Source organism: Mycena indigotica (assembly GCF_014461135.1).
Source record: "Mycena indigotica strain 171206Taipei chromosome Unknown Mind.scaff0001, whole genome shotgun sequence".
In the NCBI taxonomy this organism is placed as follows: domain Eukaryota; kingdom Fungi; phylum Basidiomycota; class Agaricomycetes; order Agaricales; family Mycenaceae; genus Mycena; species Mycena indigotica.
Genome location: NW_023503000.1, coordinates 1891555 through 1912487, shown reverse-complemented (window position 1 = coordinate 1912487; position 20933 = coordinate 1891555). Strand labels below are relative to the sequence as shown.

At 50.0% G+C, this 20933-nt stretch overlaps 7 protein-coding genes across 7 annotated transcripts; 3 read left to right on the top strand and 4 right to left on the bottom strand.

Annotated features, from left to right (window-relative positions):
• Positions 1-8: 8 nt before the first annotated feature.
• On the top strand, positions 9-4874 carry MIND_00046500 (Antiviral protein; the record flags this gene model as incomplete). Its single annotated transcript, XM_037357432.1, has 15 exons — positions 9-127; positions 178-235; positions 286-422; positions 469-544; positions 599-883; positions 930-1173; positions 1222-1376; positions 1424-1581; positions 1630-2030; positions 2081-2439; positions 2487-3380; positions 3431-3637; positions 3691-4289; positions 4337-4523; positions 4572-4874. The coding sequence occupies 15 exons, from the start codon at positions 9-11 to the stop codon at positions 4872-4874; spliced, it is 4182 nt and encodes a 1393-aa protein (XP_037225342.1).
• Positions 4875-4900: 26 nt separating this feature from the next.
• MIND_00046400 (Letm1 RBD domain-containing protein) lies at positions 4901-6077 on the bottom strand (the record flags this gene model as incomplete). The annotated part of the gene is made up of 4 exons (XM_037357431.1): positions 4901-5027; positions 5080-5253; positions 5293-5538; positions 5587-6077. The coding sequence occupies 4 exons, from the start codon at positions 6075-6077 to the stop codon at positions 4901-4903; spliced, it is 1038 nt and encodes a 345-aa protein (XP_037225341.1).
• Positions 6078-6260: 183 nt separating this feature from the next.
• Positions 6261-8533, bottom strand: MIND_00046300 (HMG box domain-containing protein; the record flags this gene model as incomplete). Its single annotated transcript, XM_037357430.1, has 10 exons — positions 8463-8533; positions 8365-8404; positions 8257-8311; positions 8053-8202; positions 7951-8001; positions 7867-7904; positions 7730-7825; positions 7590-7685; positions 6841-7530; positions 6261-6794 (listed from the first exon to the last, which is right to left on the bottom strand). Exons 1-10 carry the CDS (start codon positions 8480-8482, stop codon positions 6261-6263), a joined length of 1770 nt encoding a protein of 589 aa, XP_037225340.1. The 5' UTR covers positions 8483-8533.
• Positions 8534-8671: 138 nt separating this feature from the next.
• On the bottom strand, positions 8672-13149 carry MIND_00046200 (ABC transporter protein; the record flags this gene model as incomplete). The annotated part of the gene is made up of 21 exons (XM_037357429.1): positions 8672-9476; positions 9527-9546; positions 9591-9684; positions 9729-9835; positions 9881-9983; positions 10029-10118; positions 10166-10207; positions 10258-10408; positions 10456-10615; positions 10666-10767; positions 10815-10855; positions 10900-10981; positions 11028-11078; positions 11126-11311; positions 11359-11480; positions 11535-11571; positions 11625-11804; positions 11854-11970; positions 12017-12330; positions 12375-12870; positions 12910-13149. 21 exons carry the CDS (start codon positions 13147-13149, stop codon positions 8672-8674), a joined length of 3540 nt encoding a protein of 1179 aa, XP_037225339.1.
• Positions 13150-13229: 80 nt separating this feature from the next.
• On the bottom strand, positions 13230-14537 carry MIND_00046100 (TYR-PHOSPHATASE-2 domain-containing protein; the record flags this gene model as incomplete). The annotated part of the gene is made up of 1 exon (XM_037357428.1): positions 13230-14537. One exon carries the CDS (start codon positions 14535-14537, stop codon positions 13230-13232), a length of 1308 nt encoding a protein of 435 aa, XP_037225338.1.
• A 127-nt stretch (positions 14538-14664) lies between these two features.
• On the top strand, positions 14665-18180 carry MIND_00046000 (Glycosyltransferase family 2 protein; the record flags this gene model as incomplete). The annotated part of the gene is made up of 4 exons (XM_037357427.1): positions 14665-16288; positions 16336-16571; positions 16623-17485; positions 17535-18180. The coding sequence occupies 4 exons, from the start codon at positions 14665-14667 to the stop codon at positions 18178-18180; spliced, it is 3369 nt and encodes a 1122-aa protein (XP_037225337.1).
• A 224-nt stretch (positions 18181-18404) lies between these two features.
• Positions 18405-20793, top strand: MIND_00045900 (uncharacterized protein; the record flags this gene model as incomplete). The annotated part of the gene is made up of 5 exons (XM_037357426.1): positions 18405-18821; positions 18871-19261; positions 19308-19675; positions 19730-20036; positions 20087-20793. 5 exons carry the CDS (start codon positions 18405-18407, stop codon positions 20791-20793), a joined length of 2190 nt encoding a protein of 729 aa, XP_037225336.1.
• Positions 20794-20933: the final 140 nt, after the last annotated feature.

The window sequence follows — 20933 nt, the reverse complement described above, 5'->3', positions numbered from 1 at the left end:
TGTAAACGATGTCTTTGGTCAAAACCAAACTCAAGGCTGCTCGCGACGCTATTGCCAAAAAGCAATTCTCACTCGCTAAAGATGCATCTGAACAAGCACTCGCCTTCGATCCGACCAACTACAACGCGTGTGTTGTTGGTTGAGCGACTTAACTCGAACTATATAACAGAATATCAGAAATGTCTTTCTGGGTCTCGCTCTCCTAGAACTTGGAGAGTTCGCCGAAAGCGAGGCTGTACTACACGTTGTCTTACACCATTCAACAGTTTCTAATGCCATCTCCAGGCGTATCGTAGGGCAATCGACTCAAGTCCAGAGCAATCATTGGCATGGCAAGGGCTGGCAAAGTATTACGAGCGTCGTAATCAGTGGCCTGCTTTCGCAGAAACGATGCGCCGTCTGGTGGATCTCTATGTAGAGAGGTAATTGTGAAGCAACCTTTGTTGGATGCCGCTAAACATGTTTCAGTGGCGACGCAGCCAAATGCGCTGAAGCCGCCGAAAAGCTGATAGCTTGCCGGAGGGATAACGGAAATCCGAGCGAGGTTCTTGCTCTACCATTGGGGTCTTTTTTTGTCCTTGTTCATCTTGGTTTCCAGCTCGTCGACGCTTTGTCACTGCTCCTCCCCGACTCCCCAGCTTATGGAGTTCTGTCAAATCTTCCTATACCGGATCATACAAACCCAGAGGCGACGCCCTCGTACACTACGCAGGCTGCCGTTCACAATTCCTTACCTGTCGTGGAGGAAATCATCACCATTCTTGAACGCGAAGAATCTTCAACCTATGCTAAGGAGGTCGCTAAGCGACGAACACGACTCGGAGCCGCTAGTCCCGAGGTATTGCGTAAAGAGGTTGGCGTTGAAGTTTGGAGCGACTCACTTGTGAGCATGCGTTTTGTGTCTATGCTTCCTCCTAATGTCTCGACAGCTACCTAAATTCTACACCGACGTCCTCAATCATCCACACACAACGGATGAGTTACGGAGAATGACCGACGCAAAACTTCTTCGCTACAAGTACCAACTCTTGTGCGCGTTACCTGCCAATGACACACGCAAACCAATCATTTCTCGGGAGGTTGATGAGCTCGTTGCTGGCGCGATTACACTCGAAATTCCGGATGAATTGGCTTGGTCGCTCTCCTTGGATGCATTAGATCTGGTCAATTTGAGTATGAGACACAGTCCAGTTCGATCGCTCAACTGATTGATGCTCTTAGAGGACTATCCCAGCGACTTGTTACAACAGTTTATCCTTTTGTTTCCCTCGACACCCCTTGCTACATTTCTCAAGGCGTATTCTGTCTATTCTCACTCTGAGAATATAGATGAAGAAGACAGCAACAACCCCATCGAGTCTTTTGAGCGTATGCAGGTCGAACTAACGCATTTGCTATGACTTGAGACTGACACTTTGTTCAGGATGCATATTCCTCGCTCGCCAACTCGACTCTTGCGACTCGGATACTTGCTGACGTATCACTGCAAGAATCGGAACTGCAAAATGCTATCCTTGCGGCCGAGAATGGCTTAAGCTTATTGACGCAGACAGAAACAAACTGTGGAAAGACTTTGTCAAAGTGCGTGCACGATATAAAATGCTCTGATTGCTCACCGTATTGGCATAGAGGCCGGATAGGTTTCAAGATGGTTTTGTCAACTTCACTCGTCCATCTCTTCCCCCCAAAGCATCACGTGCGGGCGTTGTCCATACTAGATGATGTGCTTGCGGAAGCTCCAGACAACACGTTATGCCTCATGAGCCGCGCGTATATTCTTGAACATGAAGAAAGATGGATAGATGCGGCCACTTTGTTCAACCGTGTCAGCACTCTTCTTCCGGATGACCTTCAACTCGGTATCCGAGCCAAAGAGGAGGAGTCATGGTGCATAGCGCTATCCGGAGACTTGGCGGCTGGAATTCACGGGCTCGAAACAGTGTTGACTACTCTAAAAACGCTGGAGGGTGGAGAAGCCGATTGTGCCCGAACCTTGTATCGAATTGGGAGGGCTTATTGGGATATGGGTGGTCAGTGACTTCTATTTTATTGCCAGACCGTTTTCTGACACGTTTTGTAGAATCAAAGCGAGAGGAATCATACCGTCTCTTCATCGCTGCACTCAAATACAACTCGTCGTATGCACCAGCCTTTTCTGCGCTTGGTATATATTATTTGGAGGCCGCCAATCCACGTGATCCCACCCGTGCTTCAAAATGTTTCCAAAAGGCATTCGAGCTGGACGCAAGGGAGAGCGCTGCTGCTCGTAGACTTGCTGATGGCTTTGCCGAAGAACGGGAATGGGATCTTGTTGAGGTTGTCGCGCGTCGAACAATTGAAGGAGAAGGTGGTTTGGATGGAGGCCTGAAAGTAGACAGCTCTCGCCGTTTTTTACCCAACAACGCATGGGCATGGAAAGCTGTCGGTGTCGTTGAACTAGTATGTTGGTTTCACTGTCTCATAACGTATCTGACATGGAGAGAAAGGCGCGCTCTAACTATACTGCTGCAATTCAGGCCTTACAAATTACACTACGAGCAGAGCCTGATGACCAAGTGTCTTGGCTACGTCTCGGAGAGGCCTACAGCAAAGCTGGACGACATGCAGCGGCCATCAAGGCACTTTCTCGTGCACGAGAACTTGATTCGAAAGATTGGATGTGTAGTTTTTTCCTCGCTCAAGTTCAACGACAGACTGGGGAGCTGCAAGAGGCTGTCGACGCTTTCCGTGATATACTGGCCGAACATCCCGAAGAAATCGGTGTCGTGGTGTCCTTGGGGCAAAGCTATCTGGAGCTGGGGCTCGCCCAATTGAACGACGGCCTTTCAAACCGTGCTGAGCGCTCTTTTGTAGACGCAATCCTCACAGCAATCCAGACGATGAAACAAAGTGCGGGTTTCCGTAGTCTCACTTGGAAAACCGTCGCCGATGCTCTATTTTTCTTATCTCGGCGTTCTGTCTTGTTCCACGAAGACATTGTCCGAGAAACAGTGGACCAAGTGCAAACATTGTTGCCGACTGATCTTGACTCGAATTTGCGTTCTATCATGGCAACTACCGATCCGAGTGCTCCAATTACCCCCCGATACATTCTCCAAACGAGCGTTATGGCATACAGCCATCGGATTGCCCTGGGGCCCTCAGAAGGTGTTGCTCACTCGAGTGCTATGTACGATCTTGGAATCGTTCTTCTCTGCGCCGCCCGTCAGGAAATTTCTCCACAAGGAGCTCAAGATAAAGCCGTCGAGTATTTAACTGGGGCAGTCCGTGAGAATCCAGGCAATGATGCCTTTTGGACTGCCCTGGCAAGTGCACACTTTACCTCTCAGCCTAAAACATCGCAGCATGCCTACATCAAAGCTTTGGAGATCGATTCCAAGGTTTGCATCTCTTCTTTGCTGTCATGTACAACATCAATGATGTCACCTAGAATGCGTTGACTTGGGCCAACTTAGGTTTACTGTATCTTGATCAAGGTGACTTGGAACTCGCAAATCAAGCACTGCTGCGAGCACAGACCCTTGATCCCGAATGCACTATCGCCTGGGCCGGTCAAGCATTAGTGGCTGCCAACAATGGACACAATTCTGACTCAACCACACTCCTGGAACATGCTGTTGGGCTCCCGTCATCCGTCGTGTGTTTTTATTATCATTTGTTATCTATCGAGCGACTGAGCAGAAGCTACAGCCAGAGGTGGACCTAGAATACGCTTCTCGGGCTTTCACACAAGGGATGGGCACCTCCAGTGGTCTTTCCATAGATTCACTGCTTCCCATCTTCCTCGTTCTCGACAGATACTGTCAGAATAGACCAGGCGATCCTTGTGGCCTCCATCTGCTGGGCCTCATCTGCGAAACCTTGGGTCAACTTGAGCGTGCAGTGGAACTTGTCAGGAGGGCGATTGGCATTCTCGAAGCGGAATACGAGGAAACGGAGTCGGCGGTGGTCGAAAAGCATTACACTGTTGCAACGTCAAATGCTGCCCGACTTTGTCTCGCGGTCCAAGACTATGAAGGGGCCATCGAGGCATTTGAGAGTGTATTGGGGCTCATCGGCGAAGAGGACAAAGATCGTGATGCCGCGACTATGCAAATCCAGGCAAGGTTCGGCATCAGTTTAGCTGCTTTTCAGTCGGGTCGGATTGACGAGGCCATGCAACACGCGGAATTGGCTTTACAACTTGCTGCGAATGATACCACTCTCCAAGGACACAGCGCTGTATTACTGGCTCAGATAATGTGGGCTGCTGGCGACAAAGATACAGCTAAAGAAAGACTATTGGACTGGTTAGTGGAATGCCTTAAAGTACTTACTGACTGACTTGCTATGGAAGCATCACGACGGACTCTGAAAACCTGATTGCCATCACTGCCTTGGCTGCAATGGGTATCCTAACAAACGACGACGGACTGGTGGACGCAGCTCTCGCAGACATATTGTCTTTGCCAGTACACAAGCGGCTGGAGCTCGATCCTGAACGCCATGTCAATTATTTGCTCACTAAGCACCATCTTGCTCAGGTACGCAAACCCACTGCACAATTTCTCATGCCTTTGACTGCTCTGTAGAATGACGTCGGAAAAGCCATATCGTTGGCGCAGGGAGTTGTTGTCGCAGAGCCTGCTCGCCCAGATACTCGGAACGATTTGGCAAGCTTGAATCTCCAACTGAACGATCATAAAACGGCTCACGCTGTCCTGTCTGGATCACAAACCGGAAGCTTCGAGGTTGCACGAAACTCGCTCGCATTACAAGCCATTTCAGAGTCTATGAATGGCGATAGTAGTCGAGCCATCAGACTGGCTCAAAAAGCCATCTTTTTAACACCTTGGAAGGCCGAAAATTGGAAGACGCTAGCGTTAGCGCGATAATTAAAAATTAATATATTAGTCTATGGTTATCGTGACGCCATGAGAGCAACAAGGTAGATGCGACGGGCGACTGCATCTGATTTCTCTTGGACCGACTTGAGCCACCATGTCAGCTTTTGAATTTGCTGGGGCGTGTCGAGTCCGCGCGGAATTCTTCAGATGTTTTTAGCAAGGAGGATACAAGAGTCGGAGCGCCATAACTTACATGCCACGCTCACGCAATGCTTGTTGAAGGTCTTGAGAGGATAAGTGGTGGATACTGTCTTTCGACAGGAAAACGTCGTCTTTTTCCACAAAGGTTAGGTGCCGATGGATCCGCCGGCGTCGCATGAAGTTGAAGCCAAACGTTGAGAGACCGAGAAGTCTGAAAAAACGAACCCTTAGCCGCGAATCAGCTCGTCTGGATAACCATACTCACCCACAGATGACCGTGGGTTCTGGGAGAGCGGCTAACGATATTGTGCCTCCAGTCGCACTTTGGGTCATTGTCGTCAACTTCGCGCCATGAGCAATTGCAAGGTCTAAGGCTTTACTGGTTGCTTGTTCTTGTATTCGCTCGCGTTGAGAGGGCAGGATGCAGGTAGAGGGAAGGAAGCCTGGCGCCCAAATGATTATCAACGGAATGACTTCCTCGATAATGAGAGCGGTGAGGACGAAGGGTACTCTGTGAGACTGTTAGAATGAGGAGGCCGCTTATGGAGAATTGCAGTACACTCGTCTTATGTCTGTTGCCTGCGTGTGGAAGAGACGATGCTCCCACCTCTCCAACGGCGCGCCACCTGAGTCAATTCGTTGGTGAATTTGGCGCACTATCTGGCCACGGGTGTAGACGAGCTTGACCCCACGATAGTAAAACTTGGCAAGTTGTATGGCTTTATGGAGCGTTGCCTTTGCCCAACCAGCCGAGGGATCAGGTGGAGTGAGGATGCCATGGGCTTCAGCGTCGCTGATATCCTTCGCTGTTGTCTCTTTGAGAGTTTTGAGTGAAGCGGGCTGCTTTGTTTGAACAACAGGACCAGCTGAACGCGTTGCGCTGGTTGTTTTGGGCGGTGGCTTTATGGGAGTTGGATGGAGTTGAACCTGACTGCGACGGTTGGGTTGGGGAGGAGGTAGAGAAGATGTGTCTGGAGGTGTTGGAAGAGTCTGGAGCTGTCGGCAAACGATTCGACACGTTTGACCAACTCGGAAGTTGCGGGCAAGCATGTAAGTTTTGATCACGTTTTTTTTATTGGTACAGCGACATGAGTTCCAAAGCAGGGAGGACAGTTAATAACAGAGTGATAGCGATGGAGAGCAAGAAGAAAGCAGTAGGATCTACGTGAAAAGCGATGCGACGATGCAAGGACAATGCGAGATAAAAAAAATAAAGGAAAAAAATAACGTTCATTAGGCGTGAACACTCCAAAGAGGCCCACGAGGGTCAATGGGTGATGTGAGCGGTGGTGATGGACGAGACCAAGTACCTCCGACCCGTCGATTATTCGATTGTGACGCGCCAGAGGGCGGAATATAAGGAATGTGCGTAGGTTGTTGTGGCTGTGGTTGGGTGTCAGGAGGGTCATCGTGATCGAGATTGAGGAATTGGTCGGCAGCCCCATAATCAGGTTGAGGTGTACTGAGTGATGCAAGAAAGGAAGACAGCTCGTCAGAGGCTTCGTCCTGAGGAGTTGCAAATAGCCCGAGATCAGACAGACTGGGGACTGGCTCATTCATGTAGGACATGTCAAAAGGCGCCAGAGAAATCTCGAGGTTCCCGTTTGGATTTTCCAACAAAGTCTGGGGATCAAACCCAGACAGTTGGAAGACTGACGGGTTTGCAGTCGATGATAACATCGCTTCGACATCAAACTCTGACGAGAGAGTGCCTGTCCACGACTGGGTGGATTCGAATGGTGTCGGTATATCAAACTCGACATAGTCCTGCAAGAATATCAATGAGTAGTTTAGCTTAGAGCCAAAAACGCACCGATGGCATCGACCAATTCTTCTGCTCCGGCTCAGGAGTGGGCATTGGCACGTATAGTGAGGGTGGCAAAGCAGGTGACGGCAATGTGCTGCTGGGAGTTTGTGGATAGGATTCGATTCGAGGAAGTTCAACAACTTTTGCTTCTGGTGAAGCAGCCGCTGAGAGGGGAGGGGACGGGCCGGCCATAGCAAAGCGATTGTCGGCAGTAAAATATAGTGGAGGTGGGGGTGGGAGTTGCTGCGAAATTGGCGGGGGTTGCTGTATACTGACGCGTGTTTGTCGTTGAGCTTGTTTCTTTCGCTCCTTTTCTTGTCGTTTCTCCAGGCGGAGACGTTCTTTTTCCTCGCGTTTAACAGGTTGGAAGCGGTACTCTGGATACATTGCCTGATGCTCCGCCTTTTTTATGTCGGCTCGACGCTCATATTCTGCACGAATATGAGGGGCCTCGTTCTTCCACATTGTTGATATTTCCCGCGACACGTCCGCCTGAGCCTTACGCCCGATTTCTTTCGCCTTTTCTGCTCGATACAGAATCCACGCGTTAGGCGGTCGGGGTGGCTGAACTGTCTTGGCATTGCGCGCGGGACCAGCCATAGGGCCAACAGCACTGAAAAGTGCAGGGGTCGTGGGTCGAGAGACGGAGGGAGGAGAGGAAAGGGTGATGGATGCGTGACCGTTACAGTCACGCTGCTGTTGACGAAATCCAAGCCAGTTGATACCACAGATAATACAACTACTTATGCATACACGTCGATATAGACAACAGCGAGCAAGGACAGTGTGGATGATAGTGTGACGAAGTTAGTAACCTGGATAAGCTCCTCCCCCCGAGCCAGTGTAGCCACCTACCAAACTAAGTAATGACTGATAGGCTGAGCATTAAACGCACCTTGCCCGTAGCCTCCACCTTGATTGTAGCCTCCTTGATTGTACCCACCGCCAGCCGAGCCACCCTGGCCATAGCCTGCGGAGCTTTGACCATAGCCTGTGGCTTGATGAGCGATTAAAAAACGAAGAAACAGTGACAAGCTGACCTCCACCCCCACTATATCCACCATAGCCTGCTGTTGCGTTGGGATTCGTTCAAGTCGGAAAAAATGAACAACGAACCTCCACCACCTTGACTTTGGTATCCCCCTCCTCCTCCACCACCAGAGTAGCCTGTTTGGAGTTTAATCATCTGGTTATCACAACATAATTGAGCAAACTGACCACCAGCTCCGCCACCAGAACCGCGGGCATTAGCCAAGTTGACTCTGATCCGTCGACCGTCAAGCTCTTGTTCGTTCAAAGATCCAATGGCAGTATCAGCCTCCTGTGAGGAGCCATACGTGACGAAACCAAATCCGCGAGAACGGCCAGCTGGTAAAAACTGTTTGGGAACATAACAAAAAAAACCTAACAAGGCAATCGCACTTTCTCGGTCTCTCATGACGATACAGTCCAGCACCTGCCCGAATTCGGAAAAAGCCTGACGAGCAAAGATAAGACATTCAAGCAGGATTCAGAAATAAGTAGCCAAACAGCGCGCAGGCTTTCATCAGTCGTATTCCAACTCAGATTACTACGTCCAAGTCAACGGAAACAGTCAAGAGATGCCAGGGACAGTATGTGGGACTGACCCCACGTAAACCTTCGACATGATGACCAAAACACGACCTGAAAAGCAAGTGGTGGTTACAAGAAGAGAGCCTGGGAGGATGGGAGTGTCAATCGTTGTCTTATATATCCGGTCATTACTAAGCATCACGGTCTTCTTAATTCAACGGAACATCGCATGCCGAGCCATCACAAGTCATGCATAAAGTCGTCAGTCGTAAGTAAATCGTATCTAGCCGCTAAGTGTTTTTCTCTTCTCCTTTTTTTTCTTGCCTTTGACAACATCTTTGTCCCCCGAAAGGCTTCCCGTAGGACTATCAACCGAGTTTCGTCCGCTGCCCTCTGCCCGCACACTTGTTTCATCTCCGCTCTTGTCGCGCTTCAGACCAGGAATGATCGAAGCGATAGACGAAGTTGAACCTTGTCGCCGTGTACCGATTGAAATACGTCTGGCAAGTCGTTGGAAGTTTTGAGACGAAATACGTTTTCGTTTGGGTTCAGCCTCAGGGTCGGTTGTGGTGGTTGGTTGACTGAGATTGGGCTCAAATGTCACTCCAGGAGAAGCTATCGGCGTATTTTCGGCCAAGGATGCGTCGTCCGACACAGGGAAAGTCACCGGCTGGACATCAAGAGGGGCGTTGGGCGTCGCGGAGTCGAACTCTGGCTCAGAAGTTGGGAATGCGACGGGCGTGATAGCGGAGGCCTCGTGATCAGCATCTGTGGGTTGGGAGTCGATAACGGGGACTTCCTCGAGAAGAATAGGCTGCGGGCTTTCTGTGGCAACTTCTGATATTGGCTCTGTTACCTCTATCGACTCTGCTGGCTCTTCCACTTGTGCGGAATATCCGGTCACGATAGGCTCGGCAGAATCCTCTACAGGCTCTTCAGGTAACGGTTTGTCAGTTACTGGAGGTGGAGTTGGGACATCGCCAGTGGTGATTTGGTCTGCCCACATAGCAGCAAAGACGCCATCGGCTGCCAGGAGTTCAGCATGAGTCCCACGTTCAATGATTTGTCCATCTTTGAGAACCAGAATGCTATTGTCTCGGTCAGGTTTCCATCCGAAGTTTGTTAAAGTGGTACGCACAGGTCAGCCGATGCTATGGTCTAGAATAGTTAATAAAGTGCAGTGACGAGAAAATCAAGCATACCGAAAGACGGTGAGCGATAGACAATGATGATCTGCCTCGCATCAGATTTTGCAACGCCTTCTGAATATCTTTTTCGGTGGACGAGTCAAGAGCACTGTCGTAGATGAATAAGCTAGACCAGAAGCCCAAATAAGTTACCTGGTGGCCTCGTCGAGAAGTAAGATAGGTGGATTTTTCAGAAGCGTTCTAGCAATCGCAACTCGTTGCCTTTCTCCTCCACTCAGACGCACTCCTCGTTCGCCGACCTGGAAAGCATCTTAACGCGGTACACAAACAAGTGATAGACTGACCTTGGTTTGATAGCCATCAGGGAACGTCGTTATGCGCTCATGAATCTGAGCGGACTTGGCTGCCTCTTCTATCTCCTCATTGGTTGCCCCGAATTTGCCATACCTGTGGATTGTGAGAGGGCAAATTAAAGAGAGGGGAAATAATCACTCGATATTGTAGGCCATGGATCGGTTGAACAGGACACAATCCTGAGGAACGACGCCAATAGATCCTCGTAATGATTTCTGGGTCACATCCCTTGGTGTACGTTTAGCAGTGCAACAACTAGAAACCATTATAGAAACCTAATGTCCTGGCCATCGATTAGGATTCGACCAGATCCTTCACTGACGCGGGCGTTAATTAATCTGTAGTTAGGCCAAAAAAGAGGGCTCACGGGAGGTCATACAACCGGTAGAGCAAACGGGTGATGGTCGACTTTCCGGAGCCCGACTCGCCGACCAAGGCCACGGAAGAGCCCTTGGGTACTGTAAAAGAGACACCGTTGAGAGCGGTTGTCCGGTTGTCATATGAGAAAGAGACGTTTTCTGAGTAAAGTTAGGGTAGAGGCCATGACTCGGGCAGAGGTTCGCACCGAATTGAATCTCTCCGCCGTCAACAACCAAGGTAGAAGCATTGTCTCGATCCTCGACTTCGGTAGGTTCGTTGAGGAGCTGTAGCAGTTTCTCTGTGTCCACCAAGGTCTGGTTGATGGTACGGTACATAAAGCCTATCTGGTTGAGAGGCCCATAAAGCTGTAGCACGTATTTAGACTTCCACTAGCCAACTATGGATCAGATCATACCTGGGCAAGGTAGGTTATGAAGATGATGAAATCGCTTGGTGCTGCCTGACCCGATGTCACACGATGGGCGACAATCAAGGATCCTGCGAGGAGGCCAGTACTCTATCCAGAGTATGAGGACAACCAGAAACGTAATCAATAGGACACACTATGATCAGGTTTTGAACCAGGTTGAGCAGATTCAGCGAGACTGCATATATTGAGGTGGGACGAAATCAACAACAGTGCACTCACAGATCACTTTCGACTCGAGAGCCTGGTAATGGCCGATGGCTTCCTGATATCGCAAGGACTCTTGTTCCTCACCAGAGAAGTACTAAACCTAGCTTCAGATCAGACATAGAAGCAGCTGGACGACAAACCTTGACAGTCTCGTAGTTGAGCAGAGTGTCCGAGGCAATACCACGCGTCACCTTGTAAACATTATCAGAGTTTTCAACAAAGCAACGAGGAAGCTTACAATATCGCATTCGTTCATTTGCCGACGGATTCTGGTCCTCCAACGCGTCAAGATAACGCTAGCAGACACATAGAGGAACAGGACAGCGAAAACGACCGATGCAAGTAAGAGGCCAAAAGTCAACGAAAAAACTACCAGCGCAATGGCAATGTCGATGAAAGTGGGCGCTATAGTGAATATCAAGTGCTAGCTATGGTCAGATAACTGAAAGGTGCAACAGGGTAATGAATGACCTCTAAAGTGTGGTTGATGGCGGCACCACGATCAAGAACGCGGAGGACTTGTCCCGTGTTGCGATGAATATGAAAGTTGAATGAAAGCTGGAGCAAGTGATCGAAAGCAAGCTGGGACATTTCTAACGGAAGAGGTGAGAAAGAGTAACAGGAAAAACTTGAACTATATGGCGCACGTCGATCCGAGTATTGCATAACGGGGGTCCACAGACACTGGAAGGAAGTGAGAAGAGAAGTCGAAATGGTAAAGTTGTTAAAATGCGAACATCGCGAAGGGCGGCTAGACCACCGCTGCCTTGTAGAAAACGAAGGAGGACATAGAGTAGAAGAACGGGCCAGACGGAGCGTTGGGAAGTGCCTTCAAAGATGCGGACGATTTCACCCAGAGTGAAAGGAACGCTAGCATTGACGACGCGTCCGACAAGAATTAGAATTATGCAGAGTGCCTGAGGAGAAAGATGATGAAAAGATGTCCCCCCACGTACGGTCACGCACCATAAGCAATTGAAGGGAGCGACTCTTAGAAGGCCACAAATAAGGCGTGATGCGCAAAAGACGCTGCCATATTTCGGTCCAGGATGGGTCGAGCGAAATTTCGGGCTTCTCAGTGGACTACAGGCAAAGTTAGAGATATGAATATTACCTGCGTAACTTTTACCTGATCGGCGACTTCGGAGGGAAGCGGACTTGGGACCCTGGAAGCTGTATTGGATGAAGCCAAGCCACTGCGAGTAGGCCTGAATGTGCCATATTTATTCGACTCGTTTGCCACGGCCGAGAGAGGAGAAAGACCGGTGGAAGGCGGAGGTAAGAGCGATGAGGAGTCGGTCGGTATGTCGTTTTCAGAGTCTTGTGGGACGGCTTTGTAAACAATGCGGGGAGAAGCAAGGACAGCAATAAGCACGAAACCGGCTAGGACTCGGAATGAAGGAAATAATATCGTCAAGGATTCGTGTGTGAGTGGGAAACGTGCTGCTCAATGGTGAGGTTTGTCACAGAACGGAAAATCAACTCACAGCCAGTCCTGAAAGACTTGACAAGGAGGATCACAAGTGCAAGGTCCAATAGGGAAGAAGCGAGAACAGCAACTTTGAGGCGTTTTAGGGACCAAACATTGACACCTTGGAGGTCCTTCCATGCCCCAAGGGCCGCCAAACCGGCAAATGCAAAAACAGCAAGGACGGCATTATATTCGATGCCAGTGTTGCGCGGCCATGTCTTATCTAGGACTGCAAATATGACGAAGAGGCAACCATCCAGTAAGGCGGAAAAAGATAGAAGCGTCAATAGGGTCAGAATAAGGCCACGGCGGGCAATTATGGTGGGTATGACCACTCGAGTGATGTCAACGGGTGAGTGTGGGACGGATGGAGGGGTACGGAGGAGGGTGAAGAGGGTTAAAAGGACTGGCACCGGTGCAAGTACTCGCAAGAGGAGCAGAGCGGATACCATATCGTGGTTGAGGACAAAAGTCCTTTGATACACGTGTTGCTCGGTAAAAGATAACAAACACTACAAGGCTTCCTTCAACTCTTCTACCGTTTCACGAACGGCATCGACCCTTTCTCCGACGCTTCCGATTTTATGACCACGTAACTTGATAGCTGCCCGAGCCTCTGCAACAAATTCATACGACTTGGCCACAGTCGAATCCACATCGATCACGCCAGACGTCATAGTGCCTGGATTGGTTGGAATGAGCGACGCGACATCAAGCTCAGAGACGCGAATGAGCGCAAGGTCTCGCAAGGACGTATCGAGTGGGAATGGTTTCGCGTCCTTGTTGTTCATGAGGAAGATAGTGTCTTGTCACGTTATCCCAAAACCCAACAAAAAATACCGAATAATGATAATTAGTACCTTGTAGGACCTTATGTCCTCTTGGCATCCAAATAATCTACATAGTCCACCAGAAACTTAACCTGCTCGTACGTCTCAACAGCTTTGATACTTCGCCGTTGACGCACGATACGAATGACGCGTTCAACCAGCTCAACAGTGCCAGGACGCAAGCCATCAGCATTCCCCGTCGTTGCCGGAAGGCTTTCATTGAGCCAACCTAACAAACCAAGTTTAAGCATCCAACAACAGGCCACAACACCCGCTCTCCCAACTCCGCCTCGGCAATGGACCAGGACATTTTTGCCTTGTAGTGTGAAAGTGTCAATAATTCGAGTTAAATGAGCGTCCAATGAAGCTGGCGAAGCGGGTGCCAGTCCTTCTGGAATTGGGATGTGGAGGATCGAGATGCCAACAGCTTTGGCTGCAGGCTCATATAGATGCCAAGGTGCACCTAGAAATTCCAGTTCGGCGTGATCTAAACAGCAGATCACTGCGGCAACTCCCAGTTGTTTTATTCGGCCAAGGTCAGCATTGAGATCTCGACACACTCCACTACGGCCTTTGACGGGACCGTGTAGACGAACTAGACATAGAGAAGATAAGCAACCAAAAGACGGAAAGACCATCACAGAACCTTTTTTGCCAGGACATGAAGAAAGGAAAAGATTTCCGATGGCATCCGGCACGGAAGGAGATGTTTTTGTGTCCAATGGCATTGTCAGTGTTACCGAAAGGGCTGCGTTGGTGCAAATAGGTGAATCGACAGAGGTAGTGAGTGCCGCATGCAACGCGTCACATAAAGACGACGATGAACTGCTGAGACGAGTGACAAGCATTTGAGGCGGAGGTGGTGGTGGTGGTGGTGGTGGTAAATTGTTGCTGTCCAGTCGCTGCTGTATAAGTAGATGGTCAAGAGTGAAAGCAGGTTCCAAGTCGAAGACCGTGGCAGCACGTGGATGCGAAGAATAGGCTAGTTGTCGGGAGATGAATGGGATGTAGTCGCAAGGAATGATGGTGGATACGCTGAGAGGATGAGTTGCTGAAGTCTTGAGTTGGGGAGGTGGTACGCTGAGCTCATCTTTTAACGCAGCAGCCAGTTGTTCGCGTAAGCTCTCGTCCGCAAGACTGCCACATGGGCCGAGTAACCTTTTGTTTTCTTGAATGGCCTCACAAGGCCACCATGTATCAACAGCTGCAGCTCTACGCTGTTCAAGTAGGACAAGTTGCTCCGCGGGAAGAGGGCCATATATTAGAGGCGAACCACCTGGTCCGAATTTGAGACGATTGTAAGCACTCTGGGGATGTTGAGACGCGAGCGATGCCAACATGGCGGCCATCGCTGTTGTAGAAGGGTGACTGTCACGTCACCCGACTGTCAAAACTGCCATCTGGTCGTCGTCCTCTCTTCTCCTCCGTCGCATTGAGGTTCACGGTTTCCTCGTCCAATCTTTTCTCCTATTCTTCATGGCGGGCCTGCGACCGAGACAAAACCAGTTCAACCTCAGCCCTTCCGATATCCCCATTCCAACTAGTCGACCACCTATCCCAAATAGTGGCCCGACAGTCCGGAGGGCAAAGACACTCATACGACCTGAACGTGGTGTTGCACCCGTTCCTCTCATTAACCCACCTGACCCATCACATGGCTCAACGAATAGTGCCAACGTTGACGGCTCAGATGCCTGGCGCATCACTTCCCGAGTTCTAACCTTTTGGGCGCCTGATGTTCTCCTCACAAGTGTCGGCGGCATGCGCGATCCAAATACCCGTCAGGCATGGCGGGAAAAGATTGTTTTATGCCTCATCATTGCAGTCGCTTGCGCCGGAGTTGCGTTTGTCACCGTCGGTTTCCAGAGGGTCCTATGCACCAACTCGCAATCATTGAGCAGTGAATTCGTCCGTGTTGGCTCTAGACCGGGAACTCTCACTGTTCAAGGACTCGTTTACAATATCACCGCAGCCAAGAACCCAACCAACGTCTCCTTCACTGCCATTTCATCCAAATTCCCTGGCCAAGATGTCACACAATTCTTCACCCGCGCTGCATCCGACTTTCGCAAATGCAAGGGTCTCACCGCGCGTGCTGCCGTTGACGATCCTTGCACGAGCACCACTCCATGTCAGATGCCGAATGCGTCACTCGTGTCTACCTTCACCAATCTCGGATTTGTCAGCACTGGCTTCACCGCTGGTTACGACTGGGCTCAGGTCGGCAATATGTCCAATTATATTGTCCTGAATGGTGCCGTGCTCAATATGACCACCTATCTTCTCAACCATCCAAATCCCATCCCCTCCGACAATGTCGACAAAGCCATTCGAACGGTACTCTCTGCTTCCAATTCTGCCAGTGGCAAAGACGGCACTCGTCTTTTCTCCTCTAGGGCGGATCTACAGCCGAGTATTGCCTGTCTACACCAGCGCTATTACGCGGGCAACATTGACAAAATCACCCCCGGTTGCTTCATCACCAATCTTGTTCTTTATCTAGGGCTCGGTGTCATCTTGAGCTTGGTTCTCATTCGCTTCTTCATGGCCATTGTTTTCAGGTGGTATCTCTCGGGGCGCCTCGCTGGCAATCCTGATAGTAAAACCTTGAACCGTTCTGCCATAAGCCCAGCTGTTATGCCAGAGGGTGCCAACCTCTCCGTCGACAACAAAAATGGCACTGCCCCTTGGGCAAACGGATCAAAGAAACTTGCAAAAGGCGTTAAACCATCTCCACTCGGCCCACTATCTGCGCGTACTCCTACCAACCCAACGTCCGCTCCCGTGATGAGCTTGGCACAAATTGGAGCAGAGCTGTTCGCTGTCTGTCTCGTGACCTGTTATTCAGAGGGCGAGGAGTCTATACGAACAACCTTGGATTCTATCTCTAAAACCAACTACTCTGACGCCCGCAAGCTCCTCTTCATTGTTGCTGATGGAATGATCACTGGCGCAGGAGAAAAGCGCAGCACTCCTGACATTTGCGTTGGTCTTCTCGACGCTGATCCGCGTTTCGGAGAGCCAATTCCCATGAGCTATGGTTCGGTCGGCTCCGGGGCCAAGGCTCAAAATCGAGCGATGGTATATGCTGGTCATTACAGTGCGTTCATCTGACTTTTGTTCCTATAATCACTCATAGGTTTGCAGCTGTTGCTGGACGTCGAACGCCCACCGTAATTATTGTGAAGTGTGGCACAGAGGAAGAAGCCAGGACTGACAAGAAACCTGGGAATCGGGGCAAACGGGATGGCCAGCTAATTCTCATGAACTTTTTCTCCCGAGTGACATACAACGATCGCATGACACCACTTGATTTCGACCTCTTCCGAAAAATCCATGTCCTAATGGGAGTCACGCCAGACTTTTTCGAAGTTTGTTTAATGGTGCGTTCCCTGAGAAAATCGAATTCTCCTGTGAATTTATATGTGCGTTAGGTGGATGCTGACACAATGATATTCCCCGAGTCGCTTCGACATCTGGTGAACTGCATGCACCATGATCAAATGATCATGGGTGTTTGCGGCGAGACGCGAATAGCAAACAAGCGCACCTCATGGGTCACGGCAATCCAAGTGTTTGAGTATTTCATTTCCCATCACCTCGCAAAGGCATTTGAATCGGTCTTTGGTGGCGTATCGTGTCTACCAGGCTGCTTCTCTATGTTCCGTCTCAAGGCGCGGAAATCTACTGGTGACGACTGGGTTCCGCTCATTATAAAACCCGAAATCGTAAAGGAGTACAGTCAGAGTGAGGTTACGACTTTGCATCAAAAGAATCTACTTCTTCTGGGAGAAGATCGCTTTCTCACGACAATCCTTATTCGAACATTCCCTAATCGCAAGATGATGTTCCTACCTCAGGCTCGCTGTAGAACGGTAGTTCCCGACACATTTTCTGTCCTGCTTTCACAACGTAGACGATGGATCAACTCGACAATTCACAATCTCATGGAGCTCGTCTTGGTCCGCAACTTGTGTGGTACCTTTTGCTTCAGCATGCAATTCGTTGTGTTCATGGACCTTCTTGGCACCATTGTTCTCCCCATCGCCATATCGCTGACATATATTCTCATTGTCACTGCTGCGCTTAATCCACCCAAATCTTTCGACGAGGCCATACCCATCATTCTTTTGGTTGCGGTATTGGGACTTCCGGCCATCCTTATCGTCATCACAACAGGAAAGGTTGTCTATGTCTTTTGGATGATGATATATCTGGTCGCGTTGCCAGTGTGGAACTTCCTCCTTCCGGTCTATGCCTTCTGGCATTTCGATGACTTCTCTTGGGGAGAAACGAGGTTCGCTTTTCTGATTATCATATTTTGTCGTAACCTGACTGTCCGTCAGAAAAGTAGAGGGCGAAGGAAAAGACAAAGGTCATGTCAGCAGTGGTGGTGTTGCTGGGGAGGTTCCAATGCGGCGTTGGGAGGACTGGGAGCGCTCACGACTACGAAAACTACGACGTGAAGAACGAAGGCGGAGGGACTTTGACCGCGCCTATCCTTCTGGCTACTTTGCAGAGGGTGACATGCTATCAGTCAACGATTCCCGCAGCCAGTTTGATGGCTCAGACTCGTATTCAGTCCATTCTTCTGACGACGACCACTGGGGTCTCCAAATCGGAGGCTACAACGAACACAATGCCCAATATCCACCTCCACCGACAACGTTGTTGATCCCTCACGACCAAACACTGCAGTCAGCCGAGACGCTTGATAGCAAAGAGCTGGAAGCCATGCTAGAAATGGGATTTGACGATGCACCCCCAAATTCTCTGCCAATTTCTCGATACCAACTACAAGACGCGTCAACTTCATCGCTCCAGCTGGGTAATGGGAATATCCGTGGCAACGGCTATGCACCATTGACTGCTGGGCAAGCGCCATTGCCGACAGCAGTGTTTTCTCCTACGACACCCAATGCCCCAACTGGACCAGGACGGCCACGACAACAGACATATGGTCCATTAGGTCCTTTAGATCCTGCCATTTGAGTTGACAGTAGCCCTATACCGATTCGATCTCCCTCGATAATCTACCATACCCTGCATTTTTTTTTTGTCGACGTGCTGCATCGTGCTATCATTCTTTTTTTTCCCCTGCGGACGGAAACTACGTATAGACAATAATCGCATGTACTCTACTTCACGCCAACTCGATGGTCACAATGTGACGAGCTCAATCAATATGTCTTGCTCCCTCTCTCCAGCATTGCTGGATGGTAGGCAGAGCCTTGGACCCGCGTTTCCCCTCCCCTAAATCTTTCACAGAGATTATTTCTAGAACCATTGAACTCGATCCATCACTCAGTCTGACATTCCTCTCTTCTCTTGGCTCACAACTGCACCAGTCCGCGAGTCGTGTCTTGTTTTACACCGTGTCACTGCCCGACAACGCCAATGTGCTCTCAGGCACTCCACCGCGTACCAACTTGCATGCCCTTCTCTCAAACCCGTCCCGATATGCTTCGAGCGTTAGAAAATTATCCATCACCACCCCCACTTTTCCAAACGACGGTCTCTGGTCATTCAAGCCTATCGATACCGAAGTTCTCGTCTCTCTGCTTAAGATGTGTCATGCTATTGAAGAGCTAGCTTGGGAGAGTGTGCTGCCTCCTCCAGACGGCATATGTGAGGTTGGTTACTATTCCCAATGTTTCTCGGCGAATATTCAATCATCGACAGAGCTTAGTATCGTTCAACTCACGACTCGCGCGAATCTCTTTCGTTCATCCTCCGTTTTCTCCCCGAAGTAATATCAAGTGGGATGCCCCGTCGCTTCCGTTACTTGGGACAAGCAATCTCACCTCTCTCCGTGTGTCTCGTCTTTCTCAATCCGGTGCACGCGCGTTTGGTCAGTTATTGGATCATTTGGGTGCTACTTCCTTGCTCGAGGTCCTTTCCATTGATTTCATTTGGTTGGATGATCTCCTGTGCGACAAAATTGTAGCCGCAGGAAGAAAACTGCGCCACCTGACTCTGTCCACTAATGGCACCAAATTGACCGATCGTGGGCTAGTCACCATATTAGAGGAATGCCACACATTGGAAGAGTTCGTGATGGACGAGGTCCAAGGTATGCGTTACTTGGGCCGAAGTCGAACCCGCTCATTCTAGTCAAGGCCGCCTTTCAAAAGGGTTATGGACCAAACCTGTATCCTTTGCGTCTGCTCTTAAAACCGTTCGCGTGATTATTTCCGAATCAGGGCCTCATCATTCTTGGGCGCTGGATCACCTTCAATCTATTCACGCTGTCCTAACATCAGTCTCTGTACTCGACATCGTTCGCCGCGACCCTCTACCTTCTATGCATTGTGACTTGCCTGTATTTGATGGTGCGATCGATGAAGTAGCCGCCCTCAAACCTGTGCCAGCCGCTTTTATGAACCAGATCCGGGAGAAGAGTGGACTCGAATCCCTTCGCTGTGACTTTTGGTCTTTCACCCCCGCAGACTTGAAGCTGATTCTCGAATGCTTACCTAAACTTGAGGTCTGGATGTTTTTGAAACTTTGAACTGCTGATATTCAAAGAGCCCTACCACAGCGCCTCCTTCTATGTTTTGACGGGCCCTTCACCAAGCTAGTTTCTTTGACTTCTTATCTGTCAAGCATCAGAGAGCTTTCCGTGTCATTGTTACCTCACCATGCGCCGGGGAAAGCCCCAATGCCAATTGTTTCAACCGATCCCCAAGCCTCTCTGCCGACACCTTCAGAGTCGCCCATTTTCAAGTCAAAATCTACGCTTCCACCATTACTGGATTTGGACCAAATGCAAGCCCAAGACCCCTCAATGCCGCTGCTACGAGATGTCAAACGTTTTGTCCGCAAATGCCCTCGATTGGAAGTCTTAGGTTGGCTATATGAAGGGGGATGTTTTTTCTTTGTCTGACTGAAATTGCAGAATGGTCCGGTAAGAACGCGCGAGGATATTGGGTCGTTAGCCGTCTCGCAAATGCAAGCACCAAGAGCGCGAACGTTTCTGTCGAATATTTCCTGCCAGTACTTGACCCGGTTGTTTGGAATGCCGTCAAACGTGAACAGAAGATTGAAGATGCTTTGAGGCGAGGCTGGGGTGGTTTCACGGACATCGAGCGACTTGGCTTTGTATGGACAGGCCCAACGGCAGAAGCTTTCGCCGCGGAACGTCTTGCTGCAGAAAAAGAAAGGGACGAAGCGACACCTCAGATAGAACGTGGAAAACCTCGCGACTCAACGAAACGAACGAGACTGGCGTCTATGTCGATCTCAACTACCTCACCTGTTACGAGCCCCACTTCGCACGCTGTCTCTCCCGGCCATCAGCAAGCACCATTGACCCCTCCACTGTCTGATCACGACTGTTCCAGTGAAGAAGCTAGTCCAGTTGCGACAACACGAGCGCTGTCTGAGCCCAACGGTAGAGCTCGAACCCAGATTAGTAGGTCGCAACGGGACTCTACGGTCAAAGCTAGAGAGACAATAAGAGGAGGGAAAGCACCGCGAGGGAGAGGTGCTTCTACTTCGACTCGTGGCAGCAGCTCTTCCAAAAAGGCCTCCGGTGTGAAGACAAGCTCAGGTAGAGGTGGTAGAGGTGGTCGTGGGGGAGGAAGCAGACGGCAAACAACTTGAAGATAAAGCGTATTGCTTATGTACAGTACTGAACCACTCCGTTCAGATTCAATCTGAACGCGTTCAACGCGTGACGTCACGTATCTGACAGGTCTGATCTGGTCTGATTCTGTCTGATTGTCACAGAATGTGACACATGT